This window comes from Onychomys torridus, chromosome 1 (assembly GCF_903995425.1).
Source record: "Onychomys torridus chromosome 1, mOncTor1.1, whole genome shotgun sequence".
NCBI lineage: Eukaryota > Metazoa > Chordata > Mammalia > Rodentia > Cricetidae > Onychomys > Onychomys torridus.
In genome coordinates this window covers 45,654,102-45,680,865 of record NC_050443.1, presented here as the reverse complement: position 1 = coordinate 45,680,865, position 26,764 = coordinate 45,654,102, and the positions used below count along the sequence as shown (strand labels likewise).

At 39.8% G+C, this 26,764-nt stretch overlaps 1 protein-coding gene across 7 annotated transcripts in view; it reads left to right on the top strand.

The window, feature by feature from the left end:
• The window catches only part of Tjp1 (tight junction protein 1), a 247,469-nt gene that overhangs the window by 198,399 nt on the left and 22,306 nt on the right, over positions 1 to 26,764 (top strand). For all 7 annotated transcript variants that reach the window (XM_036184814.1, XM_036184797.1, XM_036184790.1 and 4 more), the window contains 13 exons: positions 497 to 773; positions 3,893 to 3,996; positions 4,383 to 4,551; positions 5,016 to 5,163; positions 14,613 to 14,752; positions 15,524 to 15,629; positions 18,206 to 18,356; positions 20,596 to 20,704; positions 22,027 to 22,246; positions 22,524 to 22,708; positions 22,825 to 22,920; positions 25,692 to 25,774; positions 26,514 to 26,724. In XM_036184814.1, the coding sequence (XP_036040707.1) occupies positions 497 to 773; positions 3,893 to 3,996; positions 4,383 to 4,551; positions 5,016 to 5,163; positions 14,613 to 14,752; positions 15,524 to 15,629; positions 18,206 to 18,356; positions 20,596 to 20,704; positions 22,027 to 22,246; positions 22,524 to 22,708; positions 22,825 to 22,920; positions 25,692 to 25,774; positions 26,514 to 26,724 (1,999 nt within the window). The remainder of the gene's footprint in view (positions 1 to 496; positions 774 to 3,892; positions 3,997 to 4,382; positions 4,552 to 5,015; positions 5,164 to 14,612; positions 14,753 to 15,523; positions 15,630 to 18,205; positions 18,357 to 20,595; positions 20,705 to 22,026; positions 22,247 to 22,523; positions 22,709 to 22,824; positions 22,921 to 25,691; positions 25,775 to 26,513; positions 26,725 to 26,764) is intronic.

Genomic DNA, 26,764 nt, shown 5'->3' with positions numbered 1-26,764 from the left:
TCCCACAGAGTAAGTTGTATATTAGTTTGTGATGAATAAATGTATCTTTTAGCAGTCTGTCAGGGCAACTGTAGATGTTGATAATGATGCACTGTCAAATTTTGATGAAGGAATGAAGTTAGGCTTGTGAGTTTGTTGTTGTTTTGGTTACAAAGTGACCATAAGGTATGTGATATGCTTAGAGTATAGTTCCAGTCTTTCATTCCACAATCAACAGTTATTAATTCCCTGTAAACTTGTGATTCTTATCACCTGGAAGATTGTTACAAATTCTGGAAGGATTTAGTTAATTTATTATTCCTAATCTGTTGCTTAGCCATATCTGTTTATTAAGAGAATGGAAAGCAGCCATTGTGGAAATAGATTGGTGTGACTACTATATTATCTCTTTTGTATTTAAATTAGTTAATGTAGGTCAAGAGAATTTATGTTTCTTTCTCTCATGAATGGAGAGTACATGAGTATCACTCAGTTTATAATCTCTTTTTATTTGTAGACCATTCGAAGGAAGAAGAAAGTTCAAATCCCTGTAAGTCGTCCGGATCCTGAACCAGTATCTGATAATGAGGATGATAGTTATGACGAGGAGGTGCACGAGCCAAGAAGTAGCCGGGGTGCTCTAGCTAGCAGAAGGACTGACAAGAACTGGCCGAGGGAGAGAAGTGCAAGTAGGGAGAGGAGCCTGTCCCCTCGTTCCGACAGGCGGTCGGTGGCCTCGAGTCAGCCTGCCAAACCCACCAAGGTGACATTGGTGAAGTCTCGGAAAAATGAAGGTACTCTCCACTGACTGAATTGTTTTCCAAGTGAGAGTTTCAAAGCTAGTTGTAATGCGGAGTACAGTGGCCACACAGTGAGCCTATTTCCCTATCTTTGTTTTATTCCATTTTTCTTTATAGTCATGGTCTCTTGTTAGGAGTCAACTCCTCTTAAGATAGACATTGGGGCATTTTGACACATTTTCTCAGATCATTTTGTTTGAGCAAACTGAAGTTGAAATAAAGTGTATACTGGTTGAATTTTGGTTTTATTGTGACAGGAACAGCCAAAATCAAATTATGCTAGCAAGAAATGTCACACTATCATTGAAGTGCTGTGTTTAGATCAATATGACCGTGGAAAGAAATCTAAGGACTTACTTAGAGGGGAGAGATGGGCCGTTTTTATAAATAGAAGTCCACCTACTTTCTATTCAATTATTACCTTCTGAGATGGCTCTTTGTTCCCTCTTGCTTTTAGTTAGGTGTGGCTGATGATTTTGATTTCCGAGTTGGTGAAGAAGGGCGTTAGGAAGGTTAGCTTTGATCTGACACCTCATCTTGTTGGCACGGGCACCCTCCCACTCCTGCAGTGTGGGCCAGTCAGCACAGGAGTCTGCACTTGGTGCTGCACTTGGTGCTGCTCTCGTGCTCCAGCTCTCTGATCTGGGCCTGCTTCCCAGCCCCAAGGCTATTCCCAGACTCTTCTAGACCCCTCAGTACTACTTCCCAGCCAGTCTACTTTGTAGAATAATGTCTTCCTTGGACTCCTGTAAGACTCATCTTCCTGAAGTTCTCACTTCTCCTTTCCATTTTCATCATCCTATCCTTTAATGCTCTAGTTTTCTGTCCAAGAATCTTTCTTCCACTCACTGTGATTTCTTTTATAGTACTCTCCTCATCCCCATTACCTCAGTGCACTGCTAATGTTACCATTTCCTTCTCTAGTCCAAATCAGAGTGCACTCCTGTATGCCCAGCTAGCTGTCCGTAGGGATTCCTCAGAATCAGCCCCATCTCAAGGGAATCAATCACATTTTATTCTGAATTTTTTCTTTGTGTTTCTAGTAAAGTATTTTGTGGACTGTATTCCTGTCCACCCAGTTTCTCAGTAGGCTAGACACAGATATTGAATACTTACCCTTGACATCTCTTCTGTGTGTCATGAGCATTCCTCACTTCCCGCACACCCACTTCCTGTCCCACATCTGCCTTTCTCTACCGCCAATTTCCTTTCCAGGATGCCACTATCTCCTCAGTGGGCTTTGTCCGTTGTGACTGGTCTCGGACCCCTCCGGTGACCTCTGTAGCCTCTTTTATGGAGGTGCCAGCTTGCTTGTTCTCTTGGTGTTCCTGTCAGTGTCAGTTGTCCTAGATTTAGGACTCCATCACACCTGCTGCCATGTTCTCCCTGCCTACTTTGGTGCATTTGTTTTGAACACTCCCAGCCTCCTGCTCAACACACCCTTGAGGTTGACTTTTCATGTTTTTTAGGTGAAGTTTTAGCTTTGGTTCTTCTCTCTCAGAGAGGCCTTCTCTGACCTTGGTAGCTGTGCATATTTAGTCCCATTGTTTGAATACATTGTTGTACTATTCAGTTACCATGGTAACAGCTTTCTGATCTGTTACTTTAATCTACAGTGCTGCACATAGTGTGTACTCAGAGAAGAACCTAGAATAAAGACATACATTGATACACAAGGACTATTTGGGCTCCATCTGTATAATAATCACTTGTAGTCTTTTTTGTTTGTTTTGTTTTGAGACAGGGTCTCACTGTGTGGCTCTGCCTGTCCTGGAATTCACTGTGTAGACCAAGCTGTCCTTGAACTCACAGGGTTCTGCCTGCATCTGCCTCTCAGGTGCTGGGATTAAAGGTGTGCACCATGTCCAACCATTTGTAACTTTTTAATTGTGAATATGAATATTTCCTTAGTCTTGTATTTTTCTCTGATGAATGGCTGTTTGCAAAGTGCTTAACATTCCCTGCCTGGATCGCCTAATGTCACTAACTTTTTTTTTTCACCCTGGTACTAGCCCTATTTCTGTGTATACTCTTTGAATATTTACCTAAAGTTAAACTGTATCTGTGATGGAACATTTAGACTCTTGCATGACAGGCTTCATAATTTATTGCAGATTAGAAACTTAGTTGTTTTTCATCTTGACTTTTTAGTTTGGGTTTTTGTTTAATTTTGTTTTTTTTTTCCTGCTTTCCTTCCTCCCTTCCTTCCCGTCTCCATCCCTCCCTCTCTCTCTCTCTCTCTCTCTGTTTTTTTGAGACAGGGTTTCTCTGTGTAGTTTTGGTGCCTGTCCTAGATTTCTAACTCACAGAGATCTGCCTGGCTCACTGGATGTCTGAGTCCGAGTGCTGGGACTAAAGGCATGTGCCACCGCTGCCCAGCCTATTGACACAGGACTGATAGTTAGAGCTTTGGTTTTGTTTGTCTTCCTGAGATAGAGCCTTAACTGCAGTCCACTCAGTCTGGTCCTGTCTCAGCCACTGAGTGTGGGCATCATGTGTGTGCTCTACCACACCTGGTTTAGGTTCTTGTTTTCTAATAAATATTTTGTAATTTTCTTAACTGTGACCACGTATCCACTGACAGATGAAATCACCATTTCCTGTGTCCTTTGTGGGTTGAGTGAGAGAGCACTATGTGTTAACTCCTATTCACATCTGCTTGACTAATTGTGAACCATTGCACTAATTAATAGAATGCACTAAAGCTCTTGGTTTGTACATACTTAAGAGCTAAGGGAAACAAAACTAGTATCTGATTCATAACAGTTGTCAAAAGTATTGTTGTACTTTCAGTTTTTCAAGCCTCAAGCAATTCACTAAAGAATTCTGTTCTTTAAACATTATCAGACACTAATATGTCATCACATAGGCAGAAAAAAATGGCTACAGTCTTTTAGGGCTTTCTCCTTTTCAGTAAGATGGGAACACATAGTGTTCTGTTTGAACCATGTTTTACTTTGCCTTTCTATGACTTTGTAGACTTTCAATGATTTAAAGATGATGGTCTTAGGGGCAAGGTGGTTCATAAGGCTAGAAATTTTAATCTCACAATTTAAACTGCACTTAATTGTTTTAGGATTTTGAACTAAAGATATTTAAATGTATTCTTCCAGAATATGGTCTTCGATTGGCCAGCCATATATTCGTAAAGGAAATTTCACAAGATAGTTTGGCAGCAAGAGATGGTAATATCCAAGAAGGGGATGTTGTCTTGAAGGTATAGTCACATTGTATATTATAATGAACTGAAACAGGAAACAAATTTTTAGAGTTATTGTGTAACCTCTGCTTGTGTTTGAAGCAGTTTTGCCAGAGAGAATAATCAGCATTTGCCATGCCCTTTATGAGGTTTGGGGTTAACCTGAGAGAATTAATTACTGCAAATATATATCATTCACCAGGATAATTTTGATAGTTGTTTTAGATACTGTTGAAATGCTTTCTAGTTTACTTGTAGGAATGCTCGCTCTTGGTGATTTAGAAAAGTATAAAGGTAGTATTAGGTCTTCCAGCAGTCTGGGAGTGTGTTTCTCCCTGTAACAGATCAGACTTAGGTTTGTACTTCGTTGTTTACTTTCCAACCTGTTTTCTTTTCTGTTGCAGATAAATGGTACTGTGACAGAAAATATGTCATTGACAGATGCAAAAACATTGATAGAAAGGTCTAAAGGCAAGTTAAAGATGGTAGTTCAAAGAGATGAGCGAGCTACCTTATTGAATGTCCCTGATCTTTCAGACAGTATCCATTCTGCGAATGTCTCTGAAAGAGATGGTGAGTACCATTCTGTTTGGAGGGTCACAAGTGATTGCCTTCAAGACAGGGCCTCTCTGTAGCCCTGGCTGTCCTGGAACTCGTTCTGTAGACCAGGCTGGCATCAAACTCACTGAGATCCATCTGCCTCTGCCTCCCAAGTGCTGGGATTCAAGGCATGCGCCATTACTACCCAGCCCTTCACAATTGATTTCTAAAAGTACTAGGAGAATTGGATATATTTGAGTGAAATGATAGTTCTCAAACATCTAAAATTTACATGTACATCTTGTCTGTCTTTGTCACTATATACAAATGCTTTGTATGTAGTTCACCACTACATACAATCATTTTGGTTTGCTCACTGGAGATGATATTAATGCTTAAAATTATTTTATGTGAAATACACTTCTGGCTTATATTATTTGAATACTTTATACTTTATTATAATCATTTCATGGGAAAACACCCTTCTTATTTAACAGATATTTCAGAAATACAATCACTAGCATCAGATCATTCAGGTCGCTCACATGACAGGCCTCCCCGCCGCAGCCAGTCCCGATCTCCTGACCAACGCTCAGAGCCTTCGGATCACTCCAGACAGTCTCCACAGCAGCCCAGCAATGGCAGGTAATGACAGTCTGTCTTAAAACAAACTGCAGTTAGAAAAGAAAAGAAAATTAGAAGATAGCTTTTTCTTTTATTATTTAAGAGTAGGTCTGTTTTTTCCTCGGTATAAACACTAAATAGAAGACAGTCAAGGTGCTAGGTAGTACATTTAATAGGTAGGTAAGTCAAGAAGTACTTGTCACTACTCAGCTCTGGCATGTAGCGTAGAAGCAGCTATGAACAGTGTATAAACGAGTGGACATGGCTGAGTTCTACTTTATGTCCATTAGGAAAGAAAGCTTGTTTAGTTTTGAGGTTCCTCACAAAATGAAGAATAGAACCACTGTATATCCTCTTCCTGAGTGTCTTCTGGGAGAGAGAAAGTGACCATTCTTAAGAAATATCTACAACCCTACTTTAGGATAGATCTTTATTTCCAGTAACCACAGTAAAGAGACAGCCTGTTCATCATGGATAAAAACACAGAGACAGGCATATGTAATGGAGTAATTATTCAGTGCTGAAGGAGGAACTCCATTGCTTTCAGTAACATGAACATACCCAAGATAATGCTAGGGCACAGAAAAACACACCATGCAATCTTATCTTTGGAAGCCAAGACAGTTGAAGAAAGTATGGGAGATGCTGGTCACAAGAGTACAGGTTTTGTGATGACTATGGTTAATATATACTTGACTTTTAGTAAAAATGTTAAGTATTCTCATCATATACTAATATTTGAGGTGACTTAATTGTTGTAATTTTCAGTGATATACATATATCCAAGTAGTCACATTGAACACCTTACTTAAATAGATGTAATTTTGTTGATTATATCACAGTAAAGGTAGGAAGAGAAAAAAAATCCAGTCTCAGAGCTGAAGAGACAGATTATAGCTAGAAAGTGTTGACTTTAGACTTATCTGCATGCAGATGTTACTCAAAACGTGAGAAATCACAGAAATTGTTAAGAAAAACTATTTGAAGAAGGGCCAAGAACTGGACTCGAGTGTGTGTCTTTAGAAAAGTGAGAAGGCAAGAGAGGACTGAGAGCTTTCAACGCTTATTAAACATAGTACTTTCTGGGATGGGGGTGTACTTCAGTTGGTAGAGTCCTTGTCTAGCTTGTATAAAGCCCTGGGTTTGATTCCCCCAGTGCCACATAAAACTAGACATGGAGCCGCATGTCTGTAATCCCAGCACTTAGTAGGTAGAGACAGGAAAACTGGACGTTCAGGGTCATTCTGAATTGTATAATGAGTGTGTTAGTCAGGGTTACTATTGCTTTGATAAAACACCATAGTTGAAGCAACTTTGGAGCAGAAAGGGTTTATTTGGCTTACTCTTCAACATCATAGTTCATCATCAAGGAAGTTGGGACAGGAACTCAAGCAGGCCAGGATCCTGGAGGCAAAAGCTGAAGCAGATGCCATGGAGGGGAGCTTACTTTACTGGTTTGCTGGCCTGGCCTGCTCAGCCTGCCTTTTTTTTTTTTTTTTTTTTTTGCTAACTTTTATTGAGTGTGTGTGTGTGTGTTCACATCATGAAACATCTCAATCCCACTTTTCTGCCTATCCTCTTGAATTTGCCCACTATTCTTGCAACCTCCCCACTACCAAAACAAACAAAAAAGAAGTATGTGTGTGTGTGTGTGTGTGTGTGTGTGTGTGTCTGTGTGTGTCTGTGTCTGTGTCTGTGTCTGTGTCTGTGTCTGTGTCTGTGTCTGTTCTTATACCCTCAGGGCTGGCTCGCCTGCACAGGCAACAACAGGGTCAGTTCTAGTGTGCTGTCCATCAGCCTACTTTCTTTTTTTAAAAGATTTATTTATTTATTACTATTATATATACAGTATGTATGACTGCAAGCCAGAAGAGGGCACCAGATCTCATTACAGGTGGTTGTGAGCCACCATGTGGTTGCTGGGAATTGAACTCAGGACCTCTGGAAGAGCAGTCAGTGCTCTTAACCTCTGAGCCATCTCTCCAGCCCCCAGCCTACTTTCTTACAGAACACAGGACCACCAGCCCAGGGATAGCACCACCCCAATAGACTGAGCTCTTCCCCATCACTCATGAATTAAGAAAATGCCCTAGAGGCTTGTCTATAGACCCATGTATTTTCTCAATCAAGGCCCCCTCCTCTCTGATGACTCTAGCTTGTGTCAAGTTGACAAACCTGTCAGCACAGTGAGTTTGAGGTCAGCCTAGGACACGAGACCCTATCTCAGAAAATACCCACCACCAACAAACCCCAAAGGAATACTTGTTAAAACTGCATTCGTAATGGTAAGGAGCATCAAAGGCTAGGTAAGTGGTGGTAACTGTCCTGGCTTCTGTCATTACACCTTCCTTAGCCTTTAGGGATAGGAACTTCATCCTTTGTATACTTCAAGCTTTGCCATCAAGTATGTGAGTCTTTGTCTTCATTTTAAGCTTGAAATGGTCTTTAAAGGACTCTTAGCTATAAACAAAAAATTTGTTTATTATTTTACAACTGATTGTTTTTACGTGCTGCAAACTATTTATTTTAGAATGTCCCCTCTTACTTTGAAAGGGATTCAGCCACAAATGCACATGGAGATGGCACTAATATTTCTGATGGGATACCATGGGGGCAACTATAACTTAGCGCATCCCTTTCACCCAGAAACTGTGCTGATACCCACAATTTTCCTTTAAGAAAAGGAGTAGTAGTGACTAGAGTCTCAGCAATTTAGCCACTTTTGAGTGTAGACAAATTCTAAATCTTAGGAAGTTCCTTTTGTTTTATTGTGTTGTTTGGTTTGTTACTTTTACTAGCATAGATTGTCCAAAGTACTAGGCTTTACTCTGTTACTCCCTTTCTCCTTCCAGCTCCTTGATAGTCCTTCCTATCTGTTTCAAGTGGGTTTTTTTGTTTTGTTTTGTTTTGTTTTTGTTTTTTTTGGTTTTTTTTTTTTGTACGAAATCCACAGGGGACTGAAAACATGAGATACTTACTTTGTGTAGTTAGAGTTTTCCTGCCTGGCCCACAGTCAGGACAAATCTCTCTCACCCGCCAGGCCCATAGATGCTCAGAACCAACCAAGTAAACACACAGAGACTTATATTGCTTACAAACTGTATGGCCGTGGCAGGCTTCTTGTTATCTACTTCTTCTATCTTAAATTAACCCATTTCTGTAAATCTATATTTTGCCACATGACTTGTGGCTTACCATTACCTTACATCCTTCTTGTCATGGTGGCGGCTGGCGGTGTCTCTCCCCCAGCCTTCCACTTTCCAGAATTCTCTTCTCTCTTGTCCTGCCACCTATACTTCCTGCCTGGCCACTGGCCAATCAGAATTTTATTTACACAGAGCGACATCCACAGCAACTTTGAGTCTGTTTTATCTGTCACTTAACATGGTGATCTACAATTCTGTCCATTTTCCTATAGATGACATAGTTTTGTTTTTTTGTGGCTAAATAAAACGTGTGTGTGTGTGTGTGTGTGTGTGTGTGTGTGTGTGTGTGTGTGTGAGAGAGAGAGAGAGAGAGAGAGAGAGAGAGAGTGAGTGAGTGACAGATAGAGACAGAGACAGACTGACTTTTGTCTTTATCCTCTTAGCTAGGCTGATTCCTTAACTTGGCTGTTGGGGATAACACTGTCATGGGTAGGCAGCTTTCTGGTTATTTGTATTTATATCTAAAAGGGATTTACTTGGGGCGTATAGTAGTTCTGTTTTTAACTTCTTGAGGCCTTGAGGAATCTCTGTGCTGATTTCCATAGTGACAGGTTTTTTTCTTTTGTTGTTTTTTGCAGTATTTTTTGGTAAGTATTACAATTTTTTTTTAAATTTTTTTTTTTTTAATTTTTAGTGTGAACTTTGTAAATTGGTACATGGCATCATGCTGCAGTGTCATAAGGTTGAATACCCTGGGTTCTCTCTTCCTCTGAATCGTGGTCATTTGTTGTTACTTTCTTTTTTGACACAAGGTCACACTGTGTAGCTCTGGCTGGCCTGGAACTCACAGAGATCCACCTGCCTCTGCCTCCTAAGTGCTGGGATTAAAGGCGTGCCACACTACTACCTCTGCTGTTGTTGCTTTCTCGATGGTAGGCAGTCATTAAGGGTGGAATCAACCTCATTATAGTATTCATTTGAAAGAAAGTTCTTTTTGCTATTTTGGTTTTTATTTAGAATAAAAACTTGGCATCTATTACTATATTTTAAAAACTAAACAATTATTAATATTAATTATTGTCCAGTTATGGTGATGTCACTCCCTTTTAGGAGCCTGAAGTATTTTTATGTGTAGACCAGTTCTATGGCTTTTGAAAACAATATCATCCCAGTTCATCTGACAAGATTTGCTTGTCTTTTGTGTCTAAAGTGACTTCTACAGTCACATTTAAACAGGAACAGTAATGAAAACATGTTACAGTAAAAGCTCTGACTAATAGAGTAAGAATGAATTGTCCAGGTTTACATTTTGTATTACACTCATTTATTTCATGAAACTTGACCCCTCATCTGAGACCCAAGCCGTTTATGTTTTAATCATTATAAAAATAATCATTTATATAGCACATATCCTTTTTATTGAAAATAGTTGCTTTTAAATTAGTTGAAAGTGGGCTGGAGAGATGGCTCAGTGGTTAAGAGTACTGGTTACCCTTCTTGAGGTCCTGAGTTCAATTCCAGCAACCACATGGTGGCTCACAACCATCTGTAATGTGATCTGGTGCCCTCTTCTGGCATAAAGGCATACGTGCAGATAGAATACTCATATACCTAAAATAAATATGTAAATCTTAAATAAAATAGTTGATTTTAAAAAATTGAGTTTGTGACAGTCTTAGATATTCTTGTTATTGCTGTTTGTTCCTCCTGAAAGAAATGCCTACACCAAATCCTGAGTGCAATGCCAGCTTCTGCTGACAGCTCATAACCTAACCGTTTTTGATGGGGAGATTGTATGTACAGGCAAGACATTACCAATCTAAACTCAGGCGCTGTGTCAGAACACTGTATTTGGGTCCAAGCCTCAGAACTGTTCTAGTCTGAACACAGCGTTGGAATTCTGAGAGTCCTGACTTTCAAATGACTAAGATTTGTTTTTGTTGGGGTGGTAGTAATAGTTTCAAAGCGTTTTCTGTATTGGGCTTAAGAGACGGCTCAGTGGGTATTACTCTTGCTGGTAAGGGGAATTCAAATCCCCAGAGCCCATGCAGAGTCCAGTCCTAGTTCTCTTATAACAAGGTGAGAGGTGGAGACTGGATACCCAGAAGCTTGCAGGCAAGCTAGCTTGGCATAGACATGGCCAGACAACAAAAAGACCTGTCTCAAACAAGCTGGAAGGAGACGACAGACACCCTAGTCCTTCCCAAACAGTTCCATTAATTGGAGACCCACGTATTCAAATAGATGAGTCTGTGGGAGCCATTTTCATTCAGACCACCACAGTCCATAAGGATTTTATAAGTATGTATTTATTGAACAAAGTGGGGTACTATAGTGATATTTTTGTTGAAGTATACCATGTGTGTAGTTTGACCATATTCACACTCTTACCCTCTCTTGTCACCTCTTTTCTCTCCTACTTGTCCTTTTCCTCTTCCCAAATAGTCTCCCTTTTACTTTGATGTCACAAATATTATCAGTTTAGGTTCTCTATATAAAAGCATAGGATATTTTTCTCTCTGAGTTCCATCCTCTTTTCTGTAGAGGAATCATTTCATTGTTCTCTAGGACCGGATGTGAGTTGAGGTTGTTTACTTGTTGACACTTCTGCCAGCTTTGCCATAGTTTTCTTTGGGAACCATTTTTTCCAGAGCCAGTAGTATTCCTTAATTGCACTGTATGTAGTTTTTTCAGATATCGTACTTGCTTTTTTTAGAACTTAGCATTATCAATAAGATAAAAGTTACTGAAACATCTTAATGTCATTTAAACATTTTCTACTATTTTATACATGGAGAGGTTATTTTACTTACTGATTTTTAAAAATAATTGTTCTATTTTCCTTTCTCATTATTATTTATTTTCTCTGTGCATGTCTGAAGGTCAGAAGACAACTTGTGGCATTCATGTCTCCTTACAGCATGTGGATCATAAGACTCAAACAGGCTATAGAGCCTGGCAGTGGCCACCTTTACCCACTGATCCATCCTGTCAGCCATATGTACTGAGTTTTAAAATTTTTAATCTTTTGTCTAAAAAGGTTTCATATTTCCATTAAAAATGTCAGAAGTAATTCTTGCTATTGCATAGCAGCACACAGACTATCAGGTAGTCTGGTGATAAGGGAGGAGAGTCTGAGGTAGTGTGCTTAGGAAAGGAACCTTCTCTTCAGTCCTATCAGCTTCAATGAGAAGAAAAAAACCAGTAGGATGAAGAACATTCCAGACTAAGACCTAATGTGCTGTTCCTGAAATGGAAACACTTGACTTGTTGGAAGAACAGCAAAAGGAGCCACGAGGCCAGCTCTCAGGAACCTTCCAGTGATTAGACATTCAAAAAAGGTTACTTTGTTTTGGAAAATTGGTTAGTGGTAGTGTAACAATGCTAAAAAAAAGTCTGTTAAAGGACCACTAAGTGCTTCTTTTTACCAGGATGTTTTAAAAAGCTATTTATTACATTTAACATGTCCAAGTGAGTGAATATTGATGGTAGCTCTGAACTTGGTGAGCCAGCTGTTCCTTTCAGTCCTCAGTTAGTAACTGCAGCTTTGTTATGCTTTGTGCAAGGTGGTCTGAAGGAAGACATAGAGATACACTTTTCTGATTAGTCAGAACTGAGATGTGATGATGCTGAAGACAAAATATGAAATTTAAAAATAGGCAGTTCTTTTATATATGTAAAAGGTAGGAACTGTCTGCACAACCTTATTTACAGATGAAGGACTGTAGAAAGGTCCTGTTGCCGTTGAGAAAGTAAGGTCACTGTGATACTTCTAGCTGTAAAACCCACAGAACACCTCCAACTGTTTGCTCTAGATATTATCAGAGTGCAGGCTAATTGTACCACCAACAAAAGCCCAATGACATTAGTGAGAAAAAGGTCTGTAAAGTCTAAGTCTTTCTTCAAGTGTTTCTTATTTAACTGAAATGATTGGGGCTGGCTCGTTACTGAAATTGTGTTTTGGACTGTCAAGATGGTGTATGGGTATAGACACTCACTGTCAGATCTTAGCAGTCTTAGTTGCATACCTAGGACCCCATGCTGGAAGGAGAAAACCACTCATAAAAGTTGCCCTCAGATCTCCACATACATGTTGTGGCATTGCATACACACACACACACATACACACAACAATTTTTCTCTATTTCCACAAAATTTATATTTTTGAACAGGCAAAAAACATTTTCCCTTTGAATTTGAGTGGACTAATTAGTTGTGGTTAGTGCGCGTTAACACAGAAAGCTCTGCCTGGAGAGATGGTTTAATCGGTGCAGTGCTTGCCACATAAGTGGAAGGACCTGAGTTTGGACCCTTAGCACCTATGTAGAAATCCTGGACACAGCCAGCCAATCTAGCCAAATGTCAGAGTTCCAGGCTCAGTGAGACACTGTCTCCAAAAAAAAGGGAAGAGAGTGATTATAGAAAGACACTTGATGTCAATCTCTGGTCTCTGCTTCTGCATGCCCTGCATGCACATAGGGACACAGACTCACTCTTTTTTCTCTCTCAGTTATATGCAAAGTAGTACCATAAAATATATATCTAAATTGTTCCCTGAAACTCACTTTCATTTTCAGAATGAAATGAAATTTCTGAAGCTACAGCTAACCCCCTCATCCAGCACACACACACTCACTCGCACATACATACACACACACACACACACACACACACACACACACACACAGAGAGAGAGAGAGAGAGAGCGCGAGCGAGAGCGAGAGCGAGTGAGCGCGAGCGTGCAAGCCAGACCTGGTGGTTGAGGCCTCTGATTCCAACTACTTGGGAAACTGGGCAAAAGAATCCATCACAAATTCAAGTCCTGGATACATCACTGCTGAGCAAAGCCTGGGTAACTTAGTGACATCTTCAGTATGGATGTTGAGGGTGTTTGAATGCTAGAAGTACTAAGGAAAGCTTCATTAGTGGGCAGATGGCATAGCATAGCACTTAGGATTTGATCACTGGAGTGAATGCAGTTTATAGGAACAATTGAAAGAAGCTAAACATCAAAGAAGGAAAACTATAAAGCATTGGCTACTTAGAAATAAAGCTAAGTCTACATCGAAGAACAGATACACAGAGCTGTCTCTTCACTTAGTTCTGAGATGGAATGCCAACAGAAGAGGTGTAGCACCTCCTGTCCCCAGGCCTTGAGTGTAGCTTTCTTGGAAAGGCCTCAGCCTCTGTTCACTGAATGTTCAGATAATTTATAGTGTATTCCTGGGTGAACTTGCAGGATGTTTGCTGTCTAGAGTGTCTGGGAAGGACAATGTGGGAGGTATCTCATTTGGAAGCCTTGTACTACACAGCCATTTGAGAGTAGCTTGGATAACCCACTGGCCACCAAGTCCTCATGCTCACTGTAGAAGCATTCCAAAGGGATGCAAGCCAAGACCTGCAGGTCTTCAGGCCACTCTACCTGCAGATTTTCATTTAACTATTACTCTTTGCTGATCTGAGTGATTTATGTGTTAATTTGTTACCTTGTTTACACAGTTGATAGGCTAAGGAGTCTTTATTTCCTGTGAATCAATTTATGTGGAGTATAAAAATTTCTTCAGACTGTATTTCATGCCATCTTTAACAACCATTTTTAATAGAGCTTTTAGCCAACCCAAAATCCCTCACTCAGTGGGGCCATGCTATGTACAAGTTAAAACAAAAACGTGCCAGCACAATGGTTCAGTGGTTAAAGGTACTTGCCAGGGAAGCCTGGTTGACCAGCATTCAGTCCGTGGATACCGGATGAGGGTGGTAGAAAAATGACTGCACAAAGTCATCCTCTCGTCTCCACATGTGCACCATAGTGTTGATGACAACCCACAAAGGATGTGCATATACACTCACACATACACACAAATAAAACAGTGTTTTGTTTTTTGTTTTTTTTAAACACACATACTTATCTGTGCCCTACTGAAGAAGAATGGAATGCCTTTCGGAGGATCTTGTGAGCTCTTTGGAGCCTGATGTTTGCTTCAGGGCAATGAGAAATGTGGTAGACAAACATGACTCCATTTAGTACTGATTCGTGCGTGCATGCATGCGTGTCTGTGTCTGCATGTGCCATAGCACACAACTTACAGGTGTTGGCTCTCTTTCCACCATGTGGGTCTAGCATTAAAACTCAGGCTATCAAGTTCATTGGCGCGTGTCTTCACCCACTGAGTCATGTTGTCTGTCCCATCCTAGTTTTAATTACTGACTTTAGTAGCTGAGTGTGTCCCTTTCCCAGGTTTGAAGTTGTTTTGCCTGTTCTGTTCTCATGAAGTGTTTTTCAAAATCATCCTTACTCTCCCATGTTCTTATTGTAATAATTAGTCTCCGGAGCAGAGAGGAAGAGAGAATTTCTAAACCCGGGGCTGTCTCGACTCCTGTAAAACATGTAGATGATCATTCACCCAAAGCAGTGGAAGAAGTTACAGCTGAAAAAAGTGAGAAGCAGACACCCGCTCTTCCAGGTAATCACATCCAAAAGTGTCTTGCTGTCGTCTTCTGCGGAAGGTTTGAAAGATGCCATTATTGTTACAATGGGAATTTCTGTCTGTACCCTTCAGCTTTTTTCTGATTAGGGTAAGAATTAGTGTAGATAGTAACCTTCATGAATGTTTTTATTTTCTAAATATCTATTAGTCATATGTAACAGCTGCTTGCAGTGAGTAAGGATATTTTCCCACACTGCTCATTAAATGTTACAGAGCTGAGGGGTGACAGAGGACTTGCCATGCTGTCACTTGGCTTTGGACTCATCACATAGTACTGCAGGAATGTTGTGGGGGAATATTGAATTGCCTTCAATAATTGAAAAACAAAGTCATTTCAACTATTAGAACTGTTTGCTTCTCTTGTGTCTCTGTCTTGCTCTAGTTGGCTAGTGGCAGGAATGTGGCTATGAGAAAAGAAGTTTCTGCCTGATGTTAAGAATGGTGGTGCAACCGGGGGGTGGTGGCGCACGCCTTTAATCCCAGCACTCGGGAGGCAGAGGCAGGCGGATCTCTGTGAGTTCAAGGCCAGCCTGGGCTACCCAAATGAGTTCCAGGAAAGGCACAAAGCCACACAGAGGAACCCTGTCTCGAAAAACAAACAAACAAACAAACAAACAAACAGATAAAAAGAATGGTGGTGAAGAGAAATGTATGGACACTTTATTAATTATCTTTGTGTTAACTCTGCTTTCTTCCGGTATCTCATGATGCTTAAGTCCTGCACAATTTAAAATTTCTTTCTCCTAGAACCAAAGCCCACGTATGCCCACGTTGGACAACCAGATGTAGATTTACCCGTCAGCCCTTCTGATGGTGTTCTGCCTAACTCAACTCATGAAGATGGGATCCTTCGGTAATGCAATTTTCAAGCCACCCTGTCCTTTGTGTTTATTAGACATTTCTCAGCATGAGAATTGAAAGTCATGTTTGTATTGCATTGTGTAGCGCTTGGAGTACTATGGCTAACAGCAAAGCAACGTTTTTTAATTACCACCTTCTCTTACCTAGTTCTTAGATCAGTAATTAAAGAGTAAAGATTGTTTCTACTAAGAAAGCAGAATGTCCACAAGCTTTCTATACCCTAACACTCTTAAAAGATAATACTTGTTAATCAGCACTGACATTTTGGGCTAATGTCTATTTATTGTGAACCTCCTGTGGTATGACATGCTTATGTACAGAGTCCCTGGCCATAGTACCAATAGCACATCTTCAGTTTTATCAGCCAAGATATCTCGTGTGCTGCCTGGAGGAAATAATTGCTGGTTGAGAAAGCTGTTCCAGAATTAGTTTTTGAGTCCATACCATTATTTATTACTGTGTAGGTAGACTTAATAGAAATTTTGTAAGCAAATTTTAAGACTTAATAGTCTTTAAATTTGTTCCTTCTGTCATAAAAAGGACACGATGTGTGAATACTTGAAAATAAGCACATTTACTAAGGTGCAGTAGACTAAGAACTCTCTACACCCTCAGTATTTTCTGTACAAAAAAATGTTTGGGCCTCAGTACCCAGGCAAAAGCAGATAGCTTCAGAAATAGGTGAGTATCAGTATTAGTAATGGAAAAGCCTACTCACTTTGTTCATTCTTGGGATTGCTTGAAATTGTAGAAGATAACAAAGAACTTCACCTCTGGAAAGGCCTGCAGAGGAACACCAGAGAGCACTCCAGGATATCCACAGTAGTAGTGGCTGAGCCCTGAAAGTCTTTAACTCAGATATAGTTAGTGGATTTGAGGGAAAAGAAATAGATAGGTTTAGGGCACATAGTTGATGTGATGCAGAAAGGACAGAATATAAAACTTGTATTTTCCTGAAGCTCTTGTCTGGCATTGCTTTTCAAAAGCCAGATTTTATCTGAGTGCAGATCATTCAGCACATCTACTTTATGAGACATTCTGAACTAGTCAGGATTAGAGGAGGGTTTCCCAGGACCTAGAGTTTTCAAGAAAATATTCAAAAGATCTGTGTATTCGTTGTTTTGGGCAAGGAATGTGAGAGACACCTTTGACTTGTTAGAAAGTAGGACACCGGCACAACCAACCACAGCTGATGAATACTTTCGGGGCAGATGGCCAAGGGTGCTAGGAGTCCTAACCGAGTGTGACCTGTCTAACTTTATGTCTAGCCAGTTCACTCCAGGTTACAAACAAACAAACAAACAAAACTCAGATAGCCAGGCATAGTGGTGCACGCCTTTAATCCCAGAGTTTGGGAGACAGAGCAGGTGGATCTCTGTGATTTGGAGGTTAATCTGGTCTACAGAGCAAGTTCCAAGACAGCCAGGGCTATATAGTGAGACTTTGTTTGTTTGTTTGTTTGTTTGTTTGTTTAAAGAAAAAAAGGGAAGAAAGAAAAAAAGATCAATGGAGAATATTTTACAAATTACAAAAGCTATTGTAATTTTTAACAGTTCAAAAGTAGCAGAATTCTCCCTTGACTCATTTATTCATGTATATGACTGTACTTTATTTTATGTTAGATTTTAAGAATTTGATAATTGGTTAATAAATGAAAAGGAAAGAGACCTTCCTGTACTTTATATATTCCGAATACTGAGAGTGAAGTTATAGTTGTTGAGGAATGTAGAGATGACAGACAGCAAGAACTTGGACAGCATTGTAGTGCACTTCCCCTTTTCTGCTGGCTGTCCTTTTTTTTTTTTCCAGAGCTGAGGACTGAACCCAGGGCCTTGTGCTTGCTCAAGCGCTCTACCATTGAGCTAAATCCCCAGCCCCTGCTGGCTGTCCTTTAAGTTGTGCTTGAGTGTTTGCTCCCTGCTTGCATAATAGAAGGATGTGCATGCATTGTTCCTTCATTTCTTCCCAGGGAAATAAGGGACACAGATGGATGTAGGTCTGTTGAAAAATGCGAATAATCTAATTTTCTTACTCAAAATGAAAAAGAGCAACAGATTAAGGGAACCACAAAGAGCCCACCAATGACCAAACTTAAATCCACTGTCTATTGATTGTAGAGATTATAACAGACCCTGCTTGTACACTTTCTCATATTAAGAAAATTACTGAACTTTATGCATCAGTTTCTTTTACTTAGATTAAATGAGACTTTCATTTACCTAGTGGGATTGATGTAGAAAAGTAGTTTTTGTTTTTTAGTTATTGGGAATTTGCCATATATATCTTCTCAAGAATAGGGAAAACATTGTTTATAAGGACAATTAAAAAGCAGTCATAAGATATTATTTCTTTGTCAAATTTAGATATTTCAAAATTTATTTTCTAATAAGAAATTAGAAAGTCTATTAAATCTGATTTTGGATTTTAATACTAGGTTTTATCCAGTAAATGAGTGCTATGTAGGAGGCTTTAGAAATGATGGTCCTTTATTCTGTTCTGAATGTAGTTGTTGCTGTAGCAGCCTGCTGTGACTTTTAACTGTTTGAAATGAAATATCTGTTTTAACAGGCCCAGCATGAAACTGGTAAAATTCAGAAAAGGAGATAGTGTGGGTTTGCGACTAGCTGGTGGAAATGATGTCGGAATATTTGTAGCTGGCGTTCTAGAAGATAGCCCTGCAGCCAAAGAAGGCTTAGAGGAAGGTGATCAAATTCTGAGGGTATGTCAGTATATCATCTTACGTGGATTCAAAAGTCTTAGATCATCAGACGCCAGGCATAACAGACCGATGGTTGTGACTTGATTATAATTTATGTACATTCTCTTGAACCACTGAAGTTTCCCATTAAGAACTGGTTAGCTCTAGCTTGCGTTAGACTGGCTGCTTGCTGTTCTGCCCGTGCTCTTGCTGCTTCGTTGTATTGTTAGTGGTGTTTTATTAAGTCATTGGTATTCCTAGGACCTATAAGGAAACTACGTTTTAGATCCCTCTACTGTCTACCAAATAGTCTTTTAAAAGTTCAGTTAAACATTTTGGACTGGCAAGACTGCCAGAGACCACAGCTTTTGAGTCAGCAATTTGGGGTATTATTTTCTCATGGGAGTGAATAGTCTTCATTGTCGTCCTGGCCTCTTGGACCTTCCTTATTTCAGATCCTGGCTGAGTTTCAGGAGGATGGGATATCTATCGGGCAAATCTGTAAACGGCTTCAAACCCACACAGAAGGTGATCATTGGCAAAAGCCAGGAGGGCTTGGGCTAGATGTAATCTCTAATGGTGCTTTTCTCCCTCCTCCCCTTTCTTTTCCCTGGCTGTGCTGTCTAGTAGTGATGCTGGCTTCATCTGTCTCCCACGTCTCTTCTAGAGTATCCAAATGTTTGTATGTACTTGATCTGGTTGGTAAACTGTGTCCCAGACTTTAGACCAGCACAGCAGTCTATCATTGTGAGTTGTGCAGTTGCTATTTCCTTCTCTCCTCTCTTTGGTGCCTCCATTCTGGTCTCTGCTTTCAGCCTTCCTCCTCTTCCTCCTCCCTGTGCTGAACTGCGTTTCCCATCTGCTCTGCATTCTTGGGGCTTTGTTGCCTCTTCTCTTCCTCCCTTTGGTATCCTGATTCTTCAGTGTCTGTTTCCCATTTTGCTGCTGCTGACTAGTTCACGGGGTGGTTGAGTTCCTTCCTTGCTTTTTTTTCTTTTCTTAAATCACTGTGGCCCTGCAGTCTGGCTTTAGCCACTACCAAATCTGTGTTTTCACAGCTATCTCTGACCACTGTCAACTTTGCCTCACATTTTCTATCATTTCTTAGCAGCATTTGCCTGTCCATCCTCAAAAGCTTTCTCCCCGAGATTCTGTCACATGATCAATGCTCCTGCTGCCTTGACTTCTGTAATTTGGGGACTAAATCAGTGTCCCCTGCACCTCAGTTGCTGGTCTTTATCTCAACTGAGCAGCCCACAGCCAGAATCTTTTCACCTGGGGCAGTTTCCTGTGCTTGTGACCTATTCCTGTGGCCCATTCATCTAGTCCTCTTTCCCTTCAGATTTAAGCATGTCAAAGCCAGGGCATCATCTCTGTCTTAGCAGTTTCTCTCTGACACTGTATTAGGTTCTTCCTGATACTATCCCCCTGGTCCTTGATGCACCCATGGCACATTTGAACACAATATGATAATGCTGATGATACTTGAAATTCCAGCACTTAATTTCTTCCTATCTCATGATCCTGTTTTGAGGTCATCAGGGAATGCATCATTTAAAATCAGCTTCTTAAGAACTCACTGGGTTTTATATGAAAGTTGTGCATTTCAATTACTTGCCTTTTGGCCCTTTTCTTTTTGTTGTTGTTGTTGTTGTTAATGGAGAAAAAAAATGCCAAAAGGTAGTAGTAGAAATTTCCTGCCTGTTTGTAATCTTGCATAGTTATTGGTGAAAATTGGATAGATTTCATTTCAGCTTCATTTGGAACTTAGGAATTTACTAATATAAGTGACTGACTTGAGACATAGAGCCTTCACTACAAAGTTGCTGTTACGGGGCATCATAATGCATATACTGTGTTTCTGATTGCATTTTGGGCATATCATTTCCTTTTCAGCAATTAGTAAAAAAGTTAGGCTATATGGCACCTATGTAGAATGAATATAGAATTTTAAATCTAGAGATTTCACAGTGGTAAATATACATTGTCATTTTCGGTCTAAATTGGTTAGATTTGTAACAGATTATCATTAATGTCAGGTTATTTTGGAACTACTCTGAATTTACATTTTTACTCACTTTTATTACTTCATATTTTCTTATTTTAAATTAGAGAATATTATACTCTCCAAAGTTAAAAATTAAAACTTCCCTATTAAATGTATAGTATTGTCAAGTTAGATAGACTTTGAAAATACTTCTTTTCTGAGTAAATTCCTAAAAACAGCTAGCACAAATTTGTACAATTTTTATTTTGATAGGTGAACAATGTAGATTTCACAAATATCATAAGAGAAGAAGCTGTCCTTTTCCTCCTCGACCTCCCTAAAGGTGAAGAAGTGACCATATTAGCACAGAAGAAGAAGGATGGTGAGCTATTGTCTGAGATGGAGAGAGTTAGCTTGTGGGGTCGGAGGCCTTTCACAGGGATTGGTTCAATTGTTTACAGTAAATAAGCACCAGTGCGGTCACACATTGACAGTCCCAGTGCTCAGGAGCCTGGCACAAGAGGATGACTTAGGCGTTTTGTCTCAGTACTTAACCAGAAGAGGTAGGTGGAAGGCCAGCCTTTGGTCTACATAGTGAGTTCCAGGACAGTCAGGGCTACATGCTGAGACCTTATCTCAAAACAAACAAGACAAACCATTAAAAAATGTAGTTCAAAATAAATCATTCCTAATAATGATTGAGTTTGTTGTTCTCAGACAGTTAATTTTGAGGGTCTACAGTTCTACACTGTGCTCATTAACAGAGCAAAATATGTAGGATTTATTTATGCCATTAAGTCAAATGCCAGCCAATCCCTTATAAGTCATAGAAAAATACTTGTTTTATTGGTTATTGAAATTATAAGAAAGTGTATGTGGAGAGCATCTTAAGTTTTATACTGATACTGATGTTTTCTAAGCAATATGTAGAATTGTTAATATTATTTTAAAGAATATGTAACTTTCTGATATTTTTTTTACTGAAAATTGAGTTTTTGTTGTTTGTTTGTTGTGTGTGTGTGTGTGTGTGTGTGTGTGTGTGTGTGTGTGTGTGTTTTAGCTTTGGCACTATTGACATTTTGGGCCAAATACTCCTGTTCTAGGAGATACCCTGTTGTTCCATGTTTCAGAATGTGTCTCGTATCCACACAGTTGATGAGAAGCTGTAGTACATTCCCCTCCCTGCTCCAACACACTCCATTTTTGGTTCTTCTTATGTTTGTTTTTGAAGTAGGGTGTTTCTTGTGGCCCAGTTAGTGTGGAACTTACTGTGTTGAATGGGTTGATCTTGAACACCTGATCCTCCTGCCTGCCTCCCTGAGTGTAGGGTTATAGGAATGAACCACCACAGCCTAGCATGCCAGTTAGAACAATCAAAGTTTCCTGGAAGAGTTGGGGAACAAAATTGCTCTTTGAAGCATTTGCAGATCAATTAGATGCTGTAATAGGAAGCAGAAATGGAACAAATTCACCTTTTTCTGCATCATTTCATTATGTGCAGAATGGAGGTACCATTGTATGAGGTAATATGGAAGAACACTGAGATGAAATAATTCCAGACATAGTGAGAATTGATTGTTGACTGGGTATTATTGTGTGTTGATGTGGGCGTTAGCAGGAGCATCTTCACATAATATCTTCTTTGCAAATTAATTTTTTAATTCAAGTAAGTATTGATTAATATGTTTCTTTTGATTTCCTTAGTTTATCGTCGCATTGTAGAATCAGATGTAGGAGATTCATTCTATATTAGAACTCATTTTGAATATGAAAAGGAGTCTCCCTATGGACTTAGTTTTAACAAAGGAGAGGTGTTCCGTGTCGTGGATACCTTGTACAATGGAAAGCTGGGCTCTTGGCTAGCCATTCGAATTGGCAAAAATCATAAGGAGGTGGAACGAGGCATTATCCCCAATAAGAACAGGTACGAACACTTGAAAACTCCTTGTAATGTGAATTACATAAGTGATGATCAACGGTTTCAGTGTCATTGAGGAATTTGGGGATACAGATTTGTATTTTTCACTGTGTTCGCTCACTATACTCATAACTGACTTAATTAGTTTATACAAACTATTTTATTAAAACTGTTGATGTAAATTGCATGTGAATTTTGATATTCCATTTCATTTCATTGTGGTTTTTTTTTTTCCTTGTTGCCTTTTAAATACTCTTGTTTATGTTATTTTTTTCTTCATTAGAGCTGAGCAGTTAGCCAGTGTACAGTACACACTTCCAAAGACAGCAGGCGGAGACAGAGCTGACTTCTGGAGATTTCGAGGTCTTCGCAGCTCCAAGAGAAACCTTCGAAAAAGCAGAGAGGACTTGTCAGCTCAGCCAGTTCAAACCAAGTTCCCGGCATATGAGAGGGTTGTTCTTAGAGAAGGTAGTTTATCCTGTGCTGGGGTGTCTATCTTTCCATGGCAGTATGTTTCAGAAAATGGAAATTACGAACTGTGCCATCATCTTGTTTTTGTTTTTTTCTTCCTAATTTCTCTCCAGCTGGATTCCTGAGACCTGTAACCATCTTTGGACCAATAGCTGATGTTGCCAGAGAAAAACTGGCAAGAGAAGAACCAGATATTTATCAGATTGCAAGTGAGTAGACTGAGGCTCAGCATTGACCTTCAGTAGGCTGCAGGATGTTTCTTTTGTTTGTCTTAATTCCTCCAAAAGGGAACGTCTGACTAGTCTCATAAAAACAGAACTTTGTGAGAAATGCACTTTATGGCATTCTTTTAATCTGGAGGAAGCAGAACGATTGTTCTTTGTTCCGCCAGCTCTTTGTACTAAGAAGAAGTATCACTGTTTTTGAGACTGTTGCTTCCTTCCTGTGAAAACTGCCTAGGCCCATGATCTTGTTGAACCTTCACAGAAATGCTGTGAGCTAAGAATCTAAATACCTATTTTTGAAGTTGAGCGGCCTGGTGAGCCTTAGAGTGGTTGTGCTAAGGATTGCTACATGTCTGTTAAGTTTAAATTTTCCTTTTGATGATCACCAGTGAATGGCAAAACACAGCCTTTATCTCACCCCTTTCGGACGGAATCGGGTGATTTTTAATCACTGCACTATAGAACTCTGTAGATGGGATGAATTGTGCCAGTGCTGGTAGGGTTCCCGTTGTTGCAGCCTTCCCAGTGGTGGCAGTGAGCGTGGAGGGAGGCAGCAGTGCTGTGTGCCAGTGCATGCTGCTTCGTTCTCCGAGCACTCTGGAGGTTGAAATCTGCAAACTTGGTCACGACCATCTGGCTGGCTTCAAATTACATGTGAAAACTTGAACTTCACTTCTCTCATTTTCAGTCTTTGTGGAAGTTAAAAAATAATTTTGACGTGTTATCACCACCCGCAATTTCACCTCGTTATAATTTCTTCTAGTCTTTATATTTACAAAGTTTGATTTTGTCATATTTTAAAGATTTCCTTTTCTCCTTCTTAATAAATAATAGAATATTTTCCTTTTATTGTTTTTCTTGCAACTTATTACTTAACTACTTCTTCTTATGTATAGTCTGCCTTCTTTCTCACTGATTTATCTATCCAGGAGCATGTCGGATTTTCTATAGGAAGAAAGAAACCATAAGATATGAACATTGTGCCTGTAGATTATGGGTACTACTGCTCTCCAGAGGATTGTGCCCACAGTCTTTGTTTATGAGACTCTCACTAACATTTTGAAGTTGACAATATTAGAGAATTAGCACATTACCTTTTTCATATTGCTTTTAATTGGTTTTAATGAAATTTAATGAAGATACATGTTTCCTAAAATTCAGACAAGTTGTAATAAAATTTGAGCAGATTAAAAAAATATTTTCCCACTCACTTTTTTTCAGAAGGTTTTTGGTTATTGTATAGCCGAAAGAATTTCATCTGAAGAACCAAGTTTGTGGGTTTTCAACTGAAGGAATGTAGGTGTGAAGGGTTCCAAAACTTAGCTTCAGAGGACAGTACATTGATTCCTCAGATGACATCACAGACACACTTGAGAGCTCGGATAGCCAACTTAGAAATGCTCGTTTGAATAAGGGCCGGAAGTCTCAGCTGACTGCTCTTCCTCACCCATGTCTGCTAGGTTGTGTTACCTGTCCTCCGGGACGCTTGTCTTCTGATAGTCTCATTCTGTGACTTGTTTCCTGGAGCCTGTCGTCCCTTCAGAACCCTGCCTTTTCTGATCTGAAACTCCAGAGTCTCTTCCTTCCTGTCAGGTTTCCCTTTGTGGCCAGTCACACACATTGCTGTTCTCATTAGTGAAGTCAAGTGTACTTCTGTGCTGGTTGTTTGGAAATTGGTCCCCAGCTGCAGTAGACATGTGGGAGTAGAGAAGGTTGCCAGGATGATGCCTAGGCTGCCTCACAGCATCATTCCCAGCTCCTCATGGCCTCAGGCTTCCAGCTCTGTTACTCTAAGAAAGGTGTCTGACTGGAAATCTCCAGGCCATTTGCTGTGGCATTGCTGATCTCAGCCCACCAGGGCTGACCGGTGCTGTGCAGTGGCTTCCCCATGTCAGTGTGCCACACTAATGAGACCATATGTTTTGTGTCATTGCAGAGGATGGTAGGAAACTAAGCCCCATACCCCCCACCCCCAAAAAAAGCATCATTAAGCCCATAAGCACAGTAATTTTTAGGACCTATTTTCTTTTCCAGAATATTAATGGGGTTGAAGAAACACTGAAGAAAAAGGAAGCGTTTTAAAACTCAGATTTAAAAAACGTTTACCTATTTTGTTTGTAGCAGATAAGAATTTATTATAATTATACTTTTCTGGATATAAAAGCAAAGAAGGTATAGTTTTTAAAATCTTAACTCATATTAGGTATTTATCACAGTTGATAATTCTTCCTCATCCATTGGTAGTTAAAATCACTTTTTATTCATGTTCTACTTATTTATTGTTTAGCTTATGATTTTGATATGTTATCCTATATTTTTTTGTGTGGCTTTTTTAAGTACAACATCAAAATATTTATCTTGATTACTAAAGTTCTTGGGGGATGCTTCCTCTATTTTACTCCCAAAGCAAGTGCCTTACCTGCCTTCTATTAATCCTGGTTCTGTTGGGAACCATCGTCTGACCTAGTATAGGCAGGTCTTAAGGGGTCAGAGAGGACATGCTACCTCTTTTAGCAGTTTTCATCCTTTCTGGTGGAAATAGTTTGCTTTTTATAGTAGATGAACAGGGGCTTTCCCTGATGACTTGCTGCTGACCTCTAGTGGATAAAATCCATACAGCTAAACATGGTACAGTGTAGTAGTGCTCAGCCCCACAGCCTGCTCTCATTGCAGCATGTCTGTAGTGCCCAGTATTTGATAAGTTCTGAACTAACCAAGGGAAATGTGTTTTGTTTTTGTCCTATCCTCATGAATAGAAAGTGAACCACGAGATGCTGGAACTGACCATCGTAGCTCCGGCATTATTCGCCTTCATACGATAAAGCAGATCATAGATCAAGTAAGTTATTACAAGTTAACCTGTTCCTTATAAACATATGTGACAAAGGGGAATTTTCTAAACATTATTACTGGTGTAGCCTAAGAAAATTAAGCCCTTACTGTAGAAAAGCATTAATAATCCTTTCAAGAAGATAGTTCTGAGCTACATGAGTAGAGCCTTCATTTCCATAGAAATGGCGCTGCTGTTTGGATGTAACTGGCAGTCTGTTATAGCAGGGCCATTCAGAACATATGTGTATGGAAGGAGATAGATGCCAGGAGCAGTAAGTTGCTTTGACAGGCTGAGCACAGGTCATTGTTGTTAGCTTACAAGTGGTGTGGCCAAGTCTTAAAAAGAGCTGATGAAAAGTTTGTTTTGTTTTTAAATAATTTATTTTTTATTTTATGTGCATTGGTGTTTTGTCTGTGTGAGGGTCCCCTGCTCCCCTGGAACTGGAGTTAACAGACAGTTGTGAGCTGCCATATGGGTGCTAGGAATTGAACCCAGGTCCTTTGGAAGAGCAGTCAGTGCTCTTAACCGCTGAGCCATCTCTCCAGCCCCCGAAAAGTTTTTTTTAATTGGGCTGGAAATGATTGAATAACCTTTGATGACAAATTTTTTATTAAGTGGCTCCTGAGACAAAGCAATCACAAGATTTGACTAATACTGAAGTATAGCAGAGCCTATGACTTTTCCAGAAGAGGATGATTTTTAATGGTGTTTTGTATCTTTGTATGTATTTTCCTTCCATCTCTAGGACAAACATGCTTTATTAGATGTAACACCAAACGCAGTCGATCGTCTTAATTATGCCCAGTGGTATCCAATTGTGGTGTTCCTTAACCCTGACTCTAAGCAAGGCGTGAAAACAATGAGGATGAGGTTATGTCCAGAGTCGAGGAAAAGTGCCAGGAAACTGTATGAACGATCTCATAAACTTCGTAAAAATAATCACCATCTTTTTACAAGTAAGTATATTCAGTAGTGTAGAAGCAAAATGTTATGTTG